The sequence below is a fragment of the Puma concolor genome, chromosome B1 (assembly GCF_028749965.1).
Source record: "Puma concolor isolate L17-30 chromosome B1, mPumCon1.1.hap2, whole genome shotgun sequence".
NCBI classification, from domain to species: Eukaryota; Metazoa; Chordata; class Mammalia; order Carnivora; family Felidae; genus Puma; species Puma concolor.
This window is the reverse complement of record NC_141670.1, coordinates 174079960-174096183: the sequence shown is the minus strand read 5'-3', so window position 1 is coordinate 174096183 and position 16224 is coordinate 174079960. Positions and strand designations below refer to the sequence as shown.

General features: G+C 32.3%; 1 protein-coding gene across 1 annotated transcript in view; it reads right to left on the bottom strand.

The window, feature by feature from the left end:
- PDS5A (PDS5 cohesin associated factor A) overlaps positions 1 to 16224 on the bottom strand; it is a 134595-nt gene that overhangs the window by 65249 nt on the left and 53122 nt on the right. The window contains exons 7-13 of the mRNA XM_086705211.1: positions 14227 to 14307; positions 12162 to 12302; positions 8981 to 9096; positions 6283 to 6377; positions 5401 to 5546; positions 3108 to 3259; positions 1517 to 1630 (exon numbers count right to left, since the gene is read on the bottom strand). Of these exons, the coding sequence (XP_086561337.1) occupies positions 1517 to 1630; positions 3108 to 3259; positions 5401 to 5546; positions 6283 to 6377; positions 8981 to 9096; positions 12162 to 12302; positions 14227 to 14307 (845 nt within the window). The remainder of the gene's footprint in view (positions 1 to 1516; positions 1631 to 3107; positions 3260 to 5400; positions 5547 to 6282; positions 6378 to 8980; positions 9097 to 12161; positions 12303 to 14226; positions 14308 to 16224) is intronic.

The following is a 16224-nucleotide window of genomic DNA, read 5'->3' as shown; positions in this document are numbered from 1 at the left end:
ATGATGTAGATTCAAGGAACCAAATTTAACTTGAGTGTGTTTACTCTAGACTACTCTATGAAAGCAGATTTTCTTCTCTCACAAACACAGTCCATAATTCCAAGTGTCTAGAGGACCTCTGAGATATTAGTCTATCTTGGAGTATTGTTTGCCAATATTCTGAAATATAAACAGAGACTAAACCTTAGGCCAGGGATTTACTATCTACAGTGAGCATTAGGAATCACTCACAAATTAAAAACAAATGATGGCTAATGCCTCCTTACACGATGCACTAAGGATACTACGTTACTTCTGTAGAATTTCTGCTGAAAATGTATAAACTTAATCTAATAATGAGGAAACACTAGATGAACCCAAATTGAGGGAATATTCTACAAAATAACTGGACTGGACTATGCAATACTCTTCCCTAGTCATCAAAGTCCTAAAAGACAAAGAAAGAGAGAGCAATGACTTCAAGTTAAGAGACCAGACACATGACAACCAAATGCAATCTGTAATACTAGAAAGGGGGGAGAAAAAAAAAACCCATAAAGCACATTAATGAGACAACTGAGGAAATTTAAATACATATTAGATTAGACAATAATATTGTATCAATGCTAAATCTCTTGATTTGTCAAGAATACTCTGGTTATATCCTATTCTTAGGGAATATACATTGAAATATTTAGGGGTAACGGGATCTAATGTCTGCAAATTACTCTCAGATGGTTCAGAAGAAAATATTTATGTAGAGATAAAGAAAAAGTATATGCAAATTGCAAATGATAAAGCAAATGATGAATCTGGGTATAAGGACATCATAATGCTCTGTACTATTCCTGCAGTCTTTCTGTAAATTTGAAATTATATGAAAGTTAAAAGATAAATATACAAAATATACACATATTGTAATAAACACACACACACACACACACACACACACACACACATGCTGAGGTTCTTTTCAGAAGAACCAGGTATCTCAACAACAGGACTTATTTACTTTTTAAAAAGCTTTATTACAGTGGAGTGACCACATATCCCAGTGGCCTAGGACAGTTAAAGTTTATATCAACTGTCTGATCAAAAATATTAATAGTGCCTTTCAGTCTCAAAAATATCCCAGTTCAGACTACCAATCATATGGTCATTCTACATAGAGGTGATCTGGATATACTCTCTTGCTAAAGAAGTAGTACTTAGTTCTTAGACATAGTATTGTAAAGCTCCAATAGTGTAATTCAGACTCCAGTCAACAGGCAGACAAAAGTAATTTTGACATGGGGATTTCTTTGAATCCCTGAAACAATATATATATTACGGACTCAGGTGCCAAAATACTATCTATGTACATAGGAATATTTTTGCTTTTAAATTTACCTGAACTTGTGAAATTTTTCTCTACAAATATTTACCTGAGGTTCCTGATTCAACTAGAAGAAGCAACAACCCCATCAACAACAATTAGATAAGGTGAAGTAATTTTATAAAATCTTTACTCCAAACATTCATTTAAAAAGTAACTTACTTGACAGCATTTGGATCCAAACTAGCATATAAATAATATAAGCATTTCATTCTCTCTTCTGTTTCCAGGTTGTGGGGGACAAGATACTGAGCAAAGATTTTCTCTACCAACAGTCTATGAGACAAAAAATACCCACCAATAATATAATTATTCTATTTTTTAGAAGCAACAGGCATTTTATATTTTAACCATCTTATGCAAAAATATCAGACCTATACGTGCAAATGGTGATGCCTATATGTGCAAATACAATGGAAAATATTATTATGTGACTGGTTCCTTTTCTTGGAGTACAGTTGTGGGTTGGGTTTTTTTTTTTTTTTTTTTTTTTTTGAGCAATCTCTATGCCCAACATAGGGCTCAACCCATGAGATCAAGTCACATGCTGTACCAACTGAGCCAGGCAGGTACCGTGGACTAGTTATTTTTAAACTTAGAGCTAGTTGCGATTTGTGACTTTACTTTTTGTCAGTGTGGAACATTTGTTCTAAAAGGGTCATACATTACTCCTAAACACAAGGTGCTAGGCTGTTCCACCTATTCTTCTTCATCAGTCCTGATCTATAATAGTAAATTACTTAACACTACATATAAAGCTAACAATCAAGAACAGCTAATCGTCAAAAACAAAAACATTAACTTCCTCTAGTTATAGTTCAACTCTTTCCCTGTGGTGTCATTACATAAAATCAGAAGGATCTTCCTTCATATTGCTTCCTGAAAAGTTAGCTTTTCCTGGGCACATCTGATCTCTCTTCTCTCCACAGTCTAAATTCCTTACCAATACTGCAATAACTTTCTTGCTAAGCTTATATTTATTATTCAATATCACTGGAATAAGAAAATACAAGAGATCCTCATTTATCAATGAAATGCACAGCCAATGATACCAAAGCAGTCAGTCTAATGCAACAAAACATCCCAAGTATTCTGCAAAAGCCAAAATCATCACTGCAATTCAAAACAGAATTACAAGTAAAACTTGAAAAATGAAAACAACCTAAGTCCTTATCACTAGAAAAAAAATTTGTAACTAAGTTGCCATATCGTGATCTTTTCCCAATATATACAAATATAGAATGTTATACACACCTGAAACTAGTATGCTATGTATCAATTATACCTCAATAAAAAAAAACACCACAGTACTACCTCTATTAATATTTACAGTGTTTCAAAAAAGGAAGCATAACAACTAGCAGTTACTGAATAGTGCTGTATTGCCAGGCATTGGGCTAGGGAGCTCTATGTTCATTTTTTATTTAATCTACATTACAATCTTGTAAGGAAAGCTTTATTATTACTCCTTTTTTTTAGATAAAACCAAGATATACAGAAGATGGTTGTGCAAAGACACATGTCTAATAAGGGGCAAAATGAACATCTGGCCTCTGGTCTGACTCTGAAGCCCGTGTCTATTTCATTAATTATGCTACTTGACAATTATTGCTAGTCTTATTTAAATATAGTATGTATAAATACAATAAAGTGATTTCTAAATTTAGAAATAATTATAAAAGAGAAGTAAATTATGTTAAAAAAATTAAAAGCATTTTTATATTCAACCATTCTACCAACATATTAGACTCACTTGTCATCGATGCTATTCTGATAATAAATATGCAAAAGCTTGTCCTTTATCCAGCTGACTTTCTCTGCAGCTTCTTTTCCTGCTTCACCATGAAGACAGTATTTCTTATAAAGCTGAGCAAGACCCATCATAGCTTCTTTTCTTACTCGCCACTAAAAAGTATAGTTTATTGAATGAGTGAGATACCAAACTTTAGAATGCTAATCTGTAAAAAATTGCCATTTCTTCAACTAGGTTGTACAATCAGACTTACATGTATATAAACTAGCACAATATTTATTTTCCTAAGCAACAAATTGCTTTACCAACACTGAACAGGTTCTTATTTATAAATCTGACTACTTTAAAAATTGTCTAATGCAAATACTACTACATCAACCTACCAATTTTATTTCCCTCACAGCCAAGCCATCAGTAGTAAATCTTACAGAAGACTTCATTAGATTCTGTCTTAAAAAATGTGCCCAAGTTTTAGAAGTGATTAAAAGGTAAAAGAGAAAGTGTGTGATTTACTCTGCAACCAAAAGCCCTATCATCTGGAATGCTGTATCCTAATTAAATTTCTTTTGTTAGTAACTCAGAATAAGAAGAGCAAAATTTAATATCAAGATCTTAGAATTACAAAGTTGGAAAGTACCTTAGCGATCATCTTAAGTGAACTTCCTTACTTTATAGATTAAATGGGCAAATGATTTACCTAGCCACATACTACTAGTTACTGGAAGACTCTTTGGGACTTCTAGAGACTGGAACAGTTTACTAGGAGGAAAGAAAGGTAGTAGGAGGAAGGTAGATAAAAAAGGAGACTATAAAAACCTACAGTTAGAACCATGATAGTGAGATGTAGTAAAACAAAACAAAACAAAACAAAACAAAACCAGAAAAGATATTTATCCCAACAAGTCAGAACATATTATCTTTGGTTTATTTACATTAATATTTCTTTATAATTTTTTGTACAATTTCCTCATTTTTAGGCTATTTAGTAGATGAATGAAACTCTGTCCCCATACAACAAGTAATGGATGTCGTGTGACACTTCTCACATGAAACCAAAGAATGTAAGCAGTGAAATCTAAAGATTAAGTCCTGTCCTCACATTTTATAGAGGAGAAAACAAATTTCAGAAAGGCTATACCCAGGGCCTTCTAATTTATTACACCAAAATCCAGGTCCTAAAATGTCTACTAGATGCTATATGACCATACCATGCACCCTCAGGAAGATTAATTTATTTAACTCCTTCGGAAAGTATAAACATTTACAGAAGCTGGAGCGAAATGTTACTAAAAGGAGGAAATAACACAAATGGTAATACCTTAAATCAAGTGTGTGTATGGGGGTGGGGAGAGAGTTACCAGCTAATCACTAGGTAGGGTATCATTTCATTTAAATTAAAGCCAAGAGGAAAAACTTGTTCAAAGTTAGAATTACTGATACAGTTGAATATGTTCAACAGTGCCCACTTTACATATTTGCCTCCTCTATTTTAAAAGAAAGAATAAATACCTCTTGCTATATTTCATATCCAAGAAATGTAGTTTTACTCTGAAATTATTACTAAATGACACTGGTTTCAGGAGGACAGTGTGTTTTAAACTATGCATCAAATAAAATAGCACACTGCAAAGGCAACCTCTGTTAAAGATGTTAGTAAGAAGCATGTCTAATCAGCCTGCCTTGCATGTCTGTCTCTTGCTTATAGTTGACACTATTCCTTAGGAACCACTTTTGTTGTTCTTAGTACTACTCTTATCAACCCATGTTTTTAACTGTAACCAGAGAGAGGAAATCACCCAAAAAAGTAACTAAAGAACTATCATTTCTGCCCTTAGCTTAGCAAAGCAATACAGAAATATCATTTTCATATAAAGTAACATATTCTTTTAATTCAATGAGTGATAGACCCAGCTAAGTTTATATAACATGTCAATTTTGAAAATGCTAACTATAAGAAAAAAAAAAACATAGGTGATCACTATTCTTTTGAAACTCATCATATAAGTGAAAAGGTAAAATAAAACTTTAATTGAGCTGCTCTTTTTTATAAAGGTAGGCTAGAAGACAAACCCATGCCTAATATCTGAAAAGCTATAGAACCCAATGTATTCATTTGTAAAGGTAATTAAAAGATACACAGAAAACATAAAAATTTTTAGATTTTTACTTAGTACTGTATTGATTTGAACTTCACACATAAAAGTTTTAGGTATACTAGGAATAATTCCTATTGTGTTTAACAAACACTTTAAATATAGCAAATTACAAAAGAATAAAATTCCTCAGATTTTACCCGTTTATCCAGTGTTCTTTCCCTTACAAAGCCAAGTAGCTGATCATTCACTAAGGCAAGGTCTCTTTTGGCAGCTGTTATTATAGTAACAATGACATCATGACGAATTGCTTCTTCTGGATCATGTGATCTAACTTTCAAATATTCTGTAATATAAGAAAAAAACTAAAGCTAAATGTTAGCTATGATATTTGTCATGTTCAGAATGACAGAAAAAACCAATGCTTTATGTTTTTATCCATACCAAAACAATGTTTGTAAAATGTGGCATGAATTAAAATAATTTTATTTTTGAGGAGGCAATACCCTACATAATCACAAAATAAACTAGACCACACTAGGTAGCTATTACTGCAAAGTCACATCTTAATAAAGAATGTATTTTACCTCAACTACTCTGGAAAAGTCAAATCACAAAGCAATATCTGATTTATATAGTTCAAAACTTAAGTTACAATACTTCTTTTTTGGTAAATACCATTTTGATAAAAGCATTTATTTACTAACACCAAATAAGTGAATTCAAATGCTCTAAGTTCAAGTGAAGAATGAGAAATTCTAGTCTACTCCAGAAGACACTTTCCCACTTACTATTAGATATGTTACTATATTTAATTATCACATAGGTATAATGATTTGTGCCAAATCCAATGTCTACTTCCTCAAATTACGATTTCCAAAAAATTCCAAAGGATTACAATATGAAGATTTCAAATATAATTTTATTGTACAAACATAAAATCATTTATAGTCCATGACTGATAGAAATCTGAAATAGTGTCAGAGTTAAAACCTATTCAGAAACTAAATTTAAGATCAAAGCTCCCATCTAAATGTATCTGTGTAATTGCTCCCATATTTGTAATAAATCAGCCAGCTTACCTGTGAGATCCTTTGCTAAATCTGGGTGATTCATTAAACAGTGGCTGGCAAATTTCACACTTTCTAATCTCACAGGAACGTGAATGTCATTAAATCTACATGGAAAAAGTTGCTAAAGATTAGTTGGAAAGGCAACATAATTACTGTCAAATAAGGTATATCCACATTATATAAATGGCTGTTAATTATTATGACAGTTAATGGGTTCTGAAGGTAGAATATAAAGAAATACATATTTTCACAAAAACATTTTTGAAAAGAGAATGTTTACCACACCAAAACAAACAAAAGTATAAACATATCCCTCAACCCACACTATCTAACTCTGTAGTGCCCCAAATTTAACAGCCTAAAATGATACAAAACAAACAAAAAATAAATATTTAAAACCTAAAAAATCTACATGAAAAAAGTTTATAGAGGGAAAATACTAGGAGGAATAAGAGGTAGAAAGCAAGAGAGAGGCAGATCCAGAAGTTCAAAGATGATTTTATAAAATGCTTGTGTCATGCTGCCTTACAACAAAAAAGTTTCAAACCCTCCGATAAACTTGTATTTAAATGCTCTTTTAAAAGGTCTAGTACATTGTAAAATTGCAATAAGTATGAAACACTTCATGTAGATCCACAAATGTAAATAAAGAGTTAAGCTCAGCAATTCTCAAATTTAAAATTATGGGCAATTTATTTATTTATTTATTTATTTATTTATTTATTTATTTATTTATTTATTTATTTTTAAATTTTTTTTTCAACGTTTATTTATTTTTGGGACAGAGAGAGACAGAGCATGAACAGGCGAGAGGCAAAGAGAGAGGGAGACACAGAATCAGAAACAGGCTCCAGGCTCTGAGCCATCAGCCCAGAGCCCGACGACGGACCGCGAGATCGTGACCTGGCTGAAGTCGGACGCTTATCCGACTGCGCCACACAGGCGCCCCTATTATGGGCAATTTAAAAAACATTTATTAATTATAAATAAAGTGATTCTAAAAAGCAAGAAATATTTTTATTTTTGAAGTAATCTCATAAAATAACCAATTAAAGTTATTTAATAAACATTTTACGTCCATGGCCTTTTACTTCCTTAAACAATTTTACTTTAATAAATCGTGCATTTAGGATTTATAATTTTATTTTTAAAATATTTTAAAAATATTTATTCTGAGAGAGAGAGAGAGAGCGAGCACAAGTGGGGGGGGATGGGGTGCAGAGACAGGGAGAGAGAGAATCCCAAGGCTCTGTGCAGGGGTCGATCTCACAAACCATGAGATCACGAGTTCGACGCTTAATTGACTGAGTCACCCAGGTGCCCATAGGATTAATGATCTTCTAACTGCCAGAAAAAAATGAAAACATTACCATTTATGATCAAGTAAATTACAAAGTATCAAAACACTTACTGCTAAATAGCTAAGGTAAATAATATGGTAAAACTGGTAATACTTCTTTGTTTCTATGAATCAGAGACTGATTATTAGATATAGCAGTGAATGTATAATTATGAATATAAGAAACTGCTTACAGCTGATTTAGTTTTTACAAGTGATTGTTTTGCTATAAACACTGAGGCAATCACAAGGACAAAAATCACTCTTCTGTTTACTGACAAGTACAGTTGCTTCATTATCTCTAAGTTCTCATAAAATCAAGTTTCATTATTCAAAATAGCATTTAAAGACCTTCAGAATGGTCTGTTCTAGGAAAGTAACTTAAGACTGTCATTATGTCAGTGTCAGAGATTTCTCAGATTTGTTTGTTATACTGTAATATTTAACTTACGATTATTATAATGAATTTACCTTAACATAATTTCTAAGCCCACCTTCTGAACCAGTTGAATTGATAAATCTAAAATGTTCTCCAGAATACTAACAGTAAAAACTGGCTTTTCATGGTTTGAAGCAAAGCAACATGTACAGGGAATGCAAGAGGGAATCTGATAAATTTCATATTTTTCAACCTTACCATCATGTTGAATAGAATCTAGTAATTCTAGATTCTTGAGAAAGAACATTAAAGGCTATCTGAATTGGGTGCCTGGCTGGCTCAGTTACTTAAGTGTCCAACTCTTGATTTTGGCTCAGGTCATGATTTCATGGTTCATGAGTTCGAGCCCCACATCTGGCTCCTGCGCTGACAGCACAGAGCTGCTTCGAACTCTCTCTCTCTTTCTCAGCCCCTCCCTGTTTGTGCACTCTCACTCTCTAAAAATAAATAAATAAACTTAAAAAAAAAAAAAAAGCTATCTGAATGAAGAGCAATTATTTTCAATTTCAAAGTCATACAATACCACATTAGTTCACAACATACATCATTCAATTAGATAAGCTACAAACCTAAAAGATAAACACTAGTAAATGAATACATTGCTGGACTGAGGAATGGCATGGCCTGGATCATTATGTCTTCAGTCTCATGATTTAAAAATCTTAAGACTGAACATTTTCAGATGTTGCCTAATGACATTATTTTAGCACAGAAAGATTAAAAAATGTTATGTGGTAAATAAAATAATAAGCATTTCTTCATAAAAAATCTGATCTACAATTTGTTCTCCAAGAAAGACAGCAACATAGACACTAAAAAACAAACGTATCAATTGAAGTTTTGAAATGTATGGTTTTAATCAAGCAGACCATACTGACTGGCCTCTGAAACGTAAAAATTAGAATCCATAGAACTATATGTCCTCTTACCGTCCAAGAAAACATTGCCAAAGAGGACGATTCTGTGTTGCCAAATCAGAATCTTTAGAACCAAACAATTTAGCTAAAAGTCGAACAACAGCTAATCGTTCTTCTCCATCATTGCTCTAAGGAAAAAGAGAAAATAAATGAAGTCAAGGTTTATTCATCAGATTATAGAAAACAACATGATATATTCCCAAGAAGCTACAATTTCCTATTTCTGCTTACAATGACGAGAATTTTAAAATATCATATGCTCATATGCTCTTATTTACTATGTAGAAATTGATGTGAGTCCATGTTAGATCATTTGGTTCTTTGCTCTTATTTCACACCCCCTACAACTGCTAATTTATGGCCCCTCCAACTGCTTGTTTGCAATCTATAATGTAGAAATATGAAGATAATCATTCAATTCTAACATTCCCTAAGAGTTTGAGAAAAAATTCTGTGAAGGGAAAAGCTGCAAATAATTCCCACCCTAGTAAGTTTTCTTGTAAGAAATCTTTCCTGCCATTTGAGCTCCAGGGTAAACTCATATCAATTAAAATTTTGATATATGAAATTTTAAATGAGGATCCCCTAACTTACTGGAGAACAGGACACTGAAGAATGTCATGATTCAGGAAAACTCATTTTAATGGAAGAGCAAGAATTTTTAGAAGATTTAAAGGTCAGGTGAACTGAACGCTACAAAAAAAAATCAAAACTTAGTTTGAAGTTGTTTTTCGATAAAGGCCTCCAATTTTCTTATCTTAAATCAATATATGCTATGAATTCTGTTCCAGTTTCACTAGTGATGTCACATCTTAATAGAAATTAAATTATTCTGAAACCATATGGTATGTGAAACTTTAAAAATCACATATTCATGTGCTCACTTCGTTCGGCAGCACATATACTAAAAATCACATATTCACTAGGAAAACAAAGACAGTAACTGAAAGCAATTGCTAATTTTTTTCAAACATTCAAATTGTTTTTGAATACCAGAAATACCAGTAATACCAGAAATCAAATAAAGAAATATTAATGGAATAAGATACTACATTAAAAAAATAAAGGCATGGGATATGGTCTTTGTTACGAATGGCTTATCTTTCAGGAATAGGGGTTTTATGGGTAAGAGAGGCACACTTATCAAACATGTAAAAATGAAAACTATATCAAGCTTTAACATTTATAATCATAAAAATGATTTTCTTTGATAAAGTTTTTCTCAAGCAATGTGACAACAATACAGATTAGAATCTTTTAGGAAGCCCAATCAACTAATCAACATGATTTATTTTTTTAAAGAAAAATCAATCTATCTCTTAAATGTCAAAAACTAAAATAAGTAGAAGTTTTATTCTACTGGTAACTACTTCAGTAGTTTAGTGATTACTTCAAATGATGTGACATTTCATATCTATATTTTTAACTACTGAAACTGAATGAAAACTTGCCCCCCTACCTTTTTAAAATTTTAAATATATTCCTTGAGTGAAGTTGGAATATGGTTATAGTTATGGTAAATTTTTTTTGGTGCAAAAATCACTTGGTGTCTCCCTCAGTTACTTTAAGTCCACACAAAGAAACCTAGAAATCTAGTTCTTAATTCCTTCCCACCATCTATCATGGCAATCTTGTTTAAGGATTGAAGAGGTGTGAGTTTTCATATTCAGACTGTATGAAGAGATTGAGAGAAAAAATTTTAATGCCTTATACCTAGAAATAATTTGATATGGGAACATCTTTACGCTGTTGTTAAACTCTTAATATTAAAAAATAAAACAAAACCTTGTTCTTCATGTGATATTTTCCACATAACAGGGTCTCTTTTTATTTTTTTTATTTATAACCCCCCCCCACCCCAAGATATAACAGTTTCTTAGAAGCTTGGTACGATGTCCTTTTAGACTATAAATAATGAATATTTATAATAAAGACAATATGGACAATTCTTAATTATCATGTACACATGTTTTTTAAAAAGTCTAAAAATTGGAGTTCTAATCCTAAATCTTTTTTTTTTTTTCTAATGCTTATTTTATTTTTGAGAGAGACAGAGCATGAGTGGGAGAGGGGCAGAGAGAGGGAGAACAGAATCTAAAGCAGGTTCCAGGCTCTGAGCTGTCAGCACAGATTCCAGGGCAGGGCTCGAACCCACAAACTGTGATGTGAGATCATGGCCTGAGCTGAAGTTGGACACTTAACCAACTGAGCCACCCAGGTGCCCCTCAAATCTGTTTTAACTGTGTAACTGGGCAAAATACTTCATCTTAAGGTTTTCACTTCAAAAATCAAAACCATAATGTTGGTCCTAACTATACCACAGTTTAAGGATCAAGTAAGATACTGGATATATAATAAAGCCTTTCAAAAAGCCCAGAATAGGGGCGCCTGGGTGGTGCAGTCGGTTAAGCGTCCGACTTCAGCCAGGTCACGATCTCGCTCGCGGTCTGTGAGTTCGAGCCCCGCGTCGGGCTCTGGGCTGAGGGCTCAGAGCCTGGAGCCTGTTTCCAATTCTGTGTCTCCCTCTCTCTCTGCCCCTCCTCCGTTCATGCTCTGTCTCTCTCTGTCCCAAAAATAAATAAACGTTGAAAAAAAAATTTTTTTTTAAAAAATAAAAAAAAAAAAGCCCAGAATATTAAGCAAATATAAGCTGTTATCTCCTATAGTGTGATTGGGATACGAGATCAAGTGTCAAGTTTTCATATATTTGAGGAGTTATGAATTCCTTGTTGAGTTGGCCATAAAAAAAAGAGTATGCCCTAAGTCATACAGTAAAATTTTTGTCCTTGATCTATACTATGGAAGGTTCATACAGTTAAATCAAGACTCTTTGAGCACTCAGTTTGAAATCTTTTGAAGTTCTAAAACATACCTACATAATAATAAATACTATTTAATAACAATATGTATTGTAAGGGATAATACCATTTTGCATACCTATAATTTGTGTCATTGTGTTTATCAGATATTCAGCAACTAGGAGAGTTATAATTTTCCAATATAATTCTATGACACCCAAATGAGAGAGACTGTTTTACTGAAATGATTAAAAAATGTATACCTTAACTAAATGTAGGAAGTTGAACTCACGTTTTATTCTTTTATATAGAACAACTATATTTACATCTTTTACAGTTATATATAAATTTTTCTCTTAAAGCTTAAAGGGCTTAAAAATTATAGTCAGTCCTACCTTTAGTTTGAATTCAAGCTGCGGCATGACAGATAATAATAAATGCGGATCTATCGCAAAAAGTTCCTGAATCAGATCAAATACATGTTCTGACAAATCACTTACTGACGATCTTCCCAGCACCAGGACTTGATTGAAAAACTACAGGAGATAGTAAACAAAAACAAAACATCCATTTAATTAAAAAATTTGACATATTTTTTATACACGTGTCTAAAAAACATAGATTTAGGCATTACATATATAACTGAAGGGGATGAAACAAAACAGGTATTTCAATTACTAATATATGATAGAACAGTCACTAAAATAAACCTCTAAATATCAAAATAGGAATGTCCAGGGAGAAAGATAAAAAAGATTAGCTTTCTTCCAAATTAAGACAGCATTTCTAGGAATCTTAACTTTCATAAAAACAAAACAACTTAGTTTTGTCACTCATTATAAAGAATTTTACAGAGAAATTTCTTTAAAACAGAAAAATTTAAAGACAGTCTGTTTTTTTATTCAAGTCTGACTAATTTTGCCATTAGTTTAATAATAGAGAATACTTAGGGGCACCTGAATGGCTCAGTCAGTTGAGCGTCTGACTCTTGATTTTGGCTCAAGTCATGATCTCACAGTTCATGGGATCAAGCCTCGTGACGGGCTCAGTGCTGTCAGCACCTGGGATTCTCTCTTTCTCACTTTCTCTGACCCTTGGGTAGAAAGGGTCATGCTGGCTGTCACAGGACTCTATCTCAGAAACTGTGAGATCATGACCTGAGCCTAAATCAAGAGTCTGACACTTAACTGACTGAGCCACCCAGGCACCTTGAATTTTTTTTTTTTTTTTTTAATACTCAGAGAAAGTCAAATACATTTGGATTCAGAGGACCAAGAGAAAGAAAAGGTGATGATATAAAAGCTAACTGATAATTTAAAAGAATGCTGGGAAGAAACAAAGACTATCAAAAGCACAAATTAAAAGAGACCTCTACTCCTTGCCAACATACATAACACACTTATAAAAAATATATTTAAAAATGCTAAAGAGGAAGTTGCACATAACTGACCTAAGTATATTTCTGGTAGTATCATCAAACAATATATGTCCTTTGAAAAGCAACATACATGAAAAGTTAGGTAATATTCATACTTATTATACAGACCATAGAAAAAAATTAAAAATAGTTTTAACAAGTTAAAAAATACACATACACAAAAAATGAATAAGCACAGAACAGTAATTTTGGAAGGATATATGAAAGTCTATTGGTAGAGGTTATTTATGAGAACTAAAAAAAGGGTATTCGGGGTTGAAGAGAGACACTTTTCACTGTATATTCTTTTGTGAAAAGAAACTTAGTTTTACCATGTTTAAATATTAATTTAGTAATATAAACAATACTAATAATCCATACCACTGAATATACTCCCACTTGGGTTTTTTTTTTTAACGTGGAAAATAACTCAACAATAGATAAATGCTACATTCACAAAGATAATTAATTACTAAAAAGAAAACATTGAACAAAATCTAAATGCAAGATAATAAGGAAATGGTTAGGTAAATTATGGGTATATGTCAGTTCAAAAAACATTTATAGTCATTTCTATTATAAATAAGATAATATCAAAATATAGAGATATATACAAATACAGACAATTCAAAATTTTATATAGCATATCTGAAAAAATAGAGGGGTATGAGCACATGTGCAACAGTGGAATTAACTGATAAATGGACACAGAGAGCCAAAGGTAAAGAAAGGAGAAAGTAAGAGAGATCAGCATATTGGGGAGATAAAAAGATAAATATAAATACAAACGCAGTAAAAGGGGTGAAGTTGTAGACAAGTTTTCATAAAATATCTTCTATCTTATGCCATTTAAAAATGTCAAAGCTTATATATGTATTTTGTATTTGGTCACATCTGGATATATCAGTTCTTTTATGTATTTGTTTTAAATAGGTGAAACTGTTTATAGGCTAAATAAAACTATATGTAAAAGATCCCAGTAAGTTAATACAATGGATTAAGAATTATACAATTATAGAGTAAATATAAACAGAAATACATACATTGGCAATGCATGCCTCAATAGTCTGGACTGTCCTTTTCAACAGGACTTTTGCAAGGTCAAAGGACTGTTTATTTAAGTTCTGAAACACAATAAAAATATGCAAAGTTACAAAGGAGTTTGTGAATTTATGAGATAGCACCATAACGCTATTATCTTCAAATCTATAAACTATAAAGCAAAAAATATCACTGGATCTCATTTAAGGTTTTACCCAATATTCTCTAGACAAGGGGTCTTAAATGCAGAAGTTGCAAATAGTGCTGTAATTCAAAAACAAACATACATTAGTTAGCCAAAAGCTCAACCCTATAGTATGTTTAGTTTTATTAAATAGAAAATGGACCTTAGGGTTTTTGGGTTTGTTAACCAGTTTGAACTGTCAATTCTACCCCTGAATCCTAAATGAATACACACAGACACCCTAACCCATCATCCTAAGTATTTCATTGTCTAATCAATATGTCCTCTAAGAAAGAGTACACCTGCAAAGTATCTCAAGAAAAACAGCTGGTCAATTATACTTGTGAAATGTTGAATACTGTGTTTGCTCCTCAAGATTCCCTGTACACTGTAACAAATTAAAGGGTCTGAGAAAGATCACAGAAAAGACATATTTAATTTTTAAAAACTTACTTGGAATGGATTTCTCATTTTAAAGAGTACCTATCAATATCTCTATACTTGGGAGTTTTGGACCAAACTGAGATTCATTCACCATCATCCTGCACCTCTCCCAAAAAGATGCTAGGAAACTTTTTATGCAAAGAGCCAGATGGTAAATATTTTAGGCTTTCTGAGTCATACAGTTACTGCTGCAACTATGCAATTCTGCTGTTGAGCACAGCCATAGGCAAAATGAAAATGAATGAGCATGGTTGTGTTCAAATAAAATTTTATTTACATAAATAGCTAGTAGGCCAGATTTGGTTCACAAGCCACAGATTCTTGACCCTTGCTCCAAGATTTTATTCTACTGGCCAAAGGATAAGATTAGCTCAAAATTAAGGCAACCTTTCTATTTCCTAAAAGGAAATATATATATATATACATATATATATATGTATATATATATGTATATATATATATATTTCCTTTTAGGAAATATATATGTGTATATATATATATATTTCTTAATCATAAAAATACTAACTAGAATATAAACACCAAATATGCTATCTATTCCTCAGAGTTTTTCCTTTCTTATTTTGCCTGACATATACTGCCCCCTGTTTGCCATACTCTCAAAATTCTGGCCAATTACAGATTCATTTGAATTAATAAAATGCAAATCATATTTAGAGGCAGGAGAAGAACTTATAATAATTAACTGTGTTATTAGAGAAGTGTAATTAGATACACCTTTCATCTAACATCTGATAATAGATCACTGAACCATTAGAGGAAAAGAGCAAGAAGGTGAATATCACTAAGGTAGACTGAGTATGGCCCTGTGGTAGAGTCTGTGGAAAGCTAAGTCCTTCAGTTCCTTAGGAAGACTTAGCAGAGAGAAACAGAAAAAGGAACCACAGGGAGAAATACACAGCTCTGAATCATCTCTTTCCCCTTAATATTAACCATATAGTTCCTGCTTCTACTAAATCTCTTTTTCTGAAAATGGCCAAGAAAAATGTAGGATATGGATTCTGAGAAGAAATACAATTCCTATGTTCCACGTCTATGTTACAAAGGAGGCAATATTTTTTTCTTTCCATAAAAACCCATAAACCACCCCACCCCCACCAACCAAAACCTAACCAAGACAGTACTCTCACTTCTTTTAATTCCCACATTCGATATGAGTGGTGAATGTGAAAAATTCTTGTTTTCCAGAAAATAGGCAGCACTTCACTGAATGAAAATCTTCTACCATTATAATATGTTAATCAGTAAACCTTCTAAAAACAATGGCTACAAGACTGATGTGTGTTACATTATTTTATTTGGGACTGGAGAATGATAGTGGGAATAATTACATGACATTGCAATCAGTGAAAAA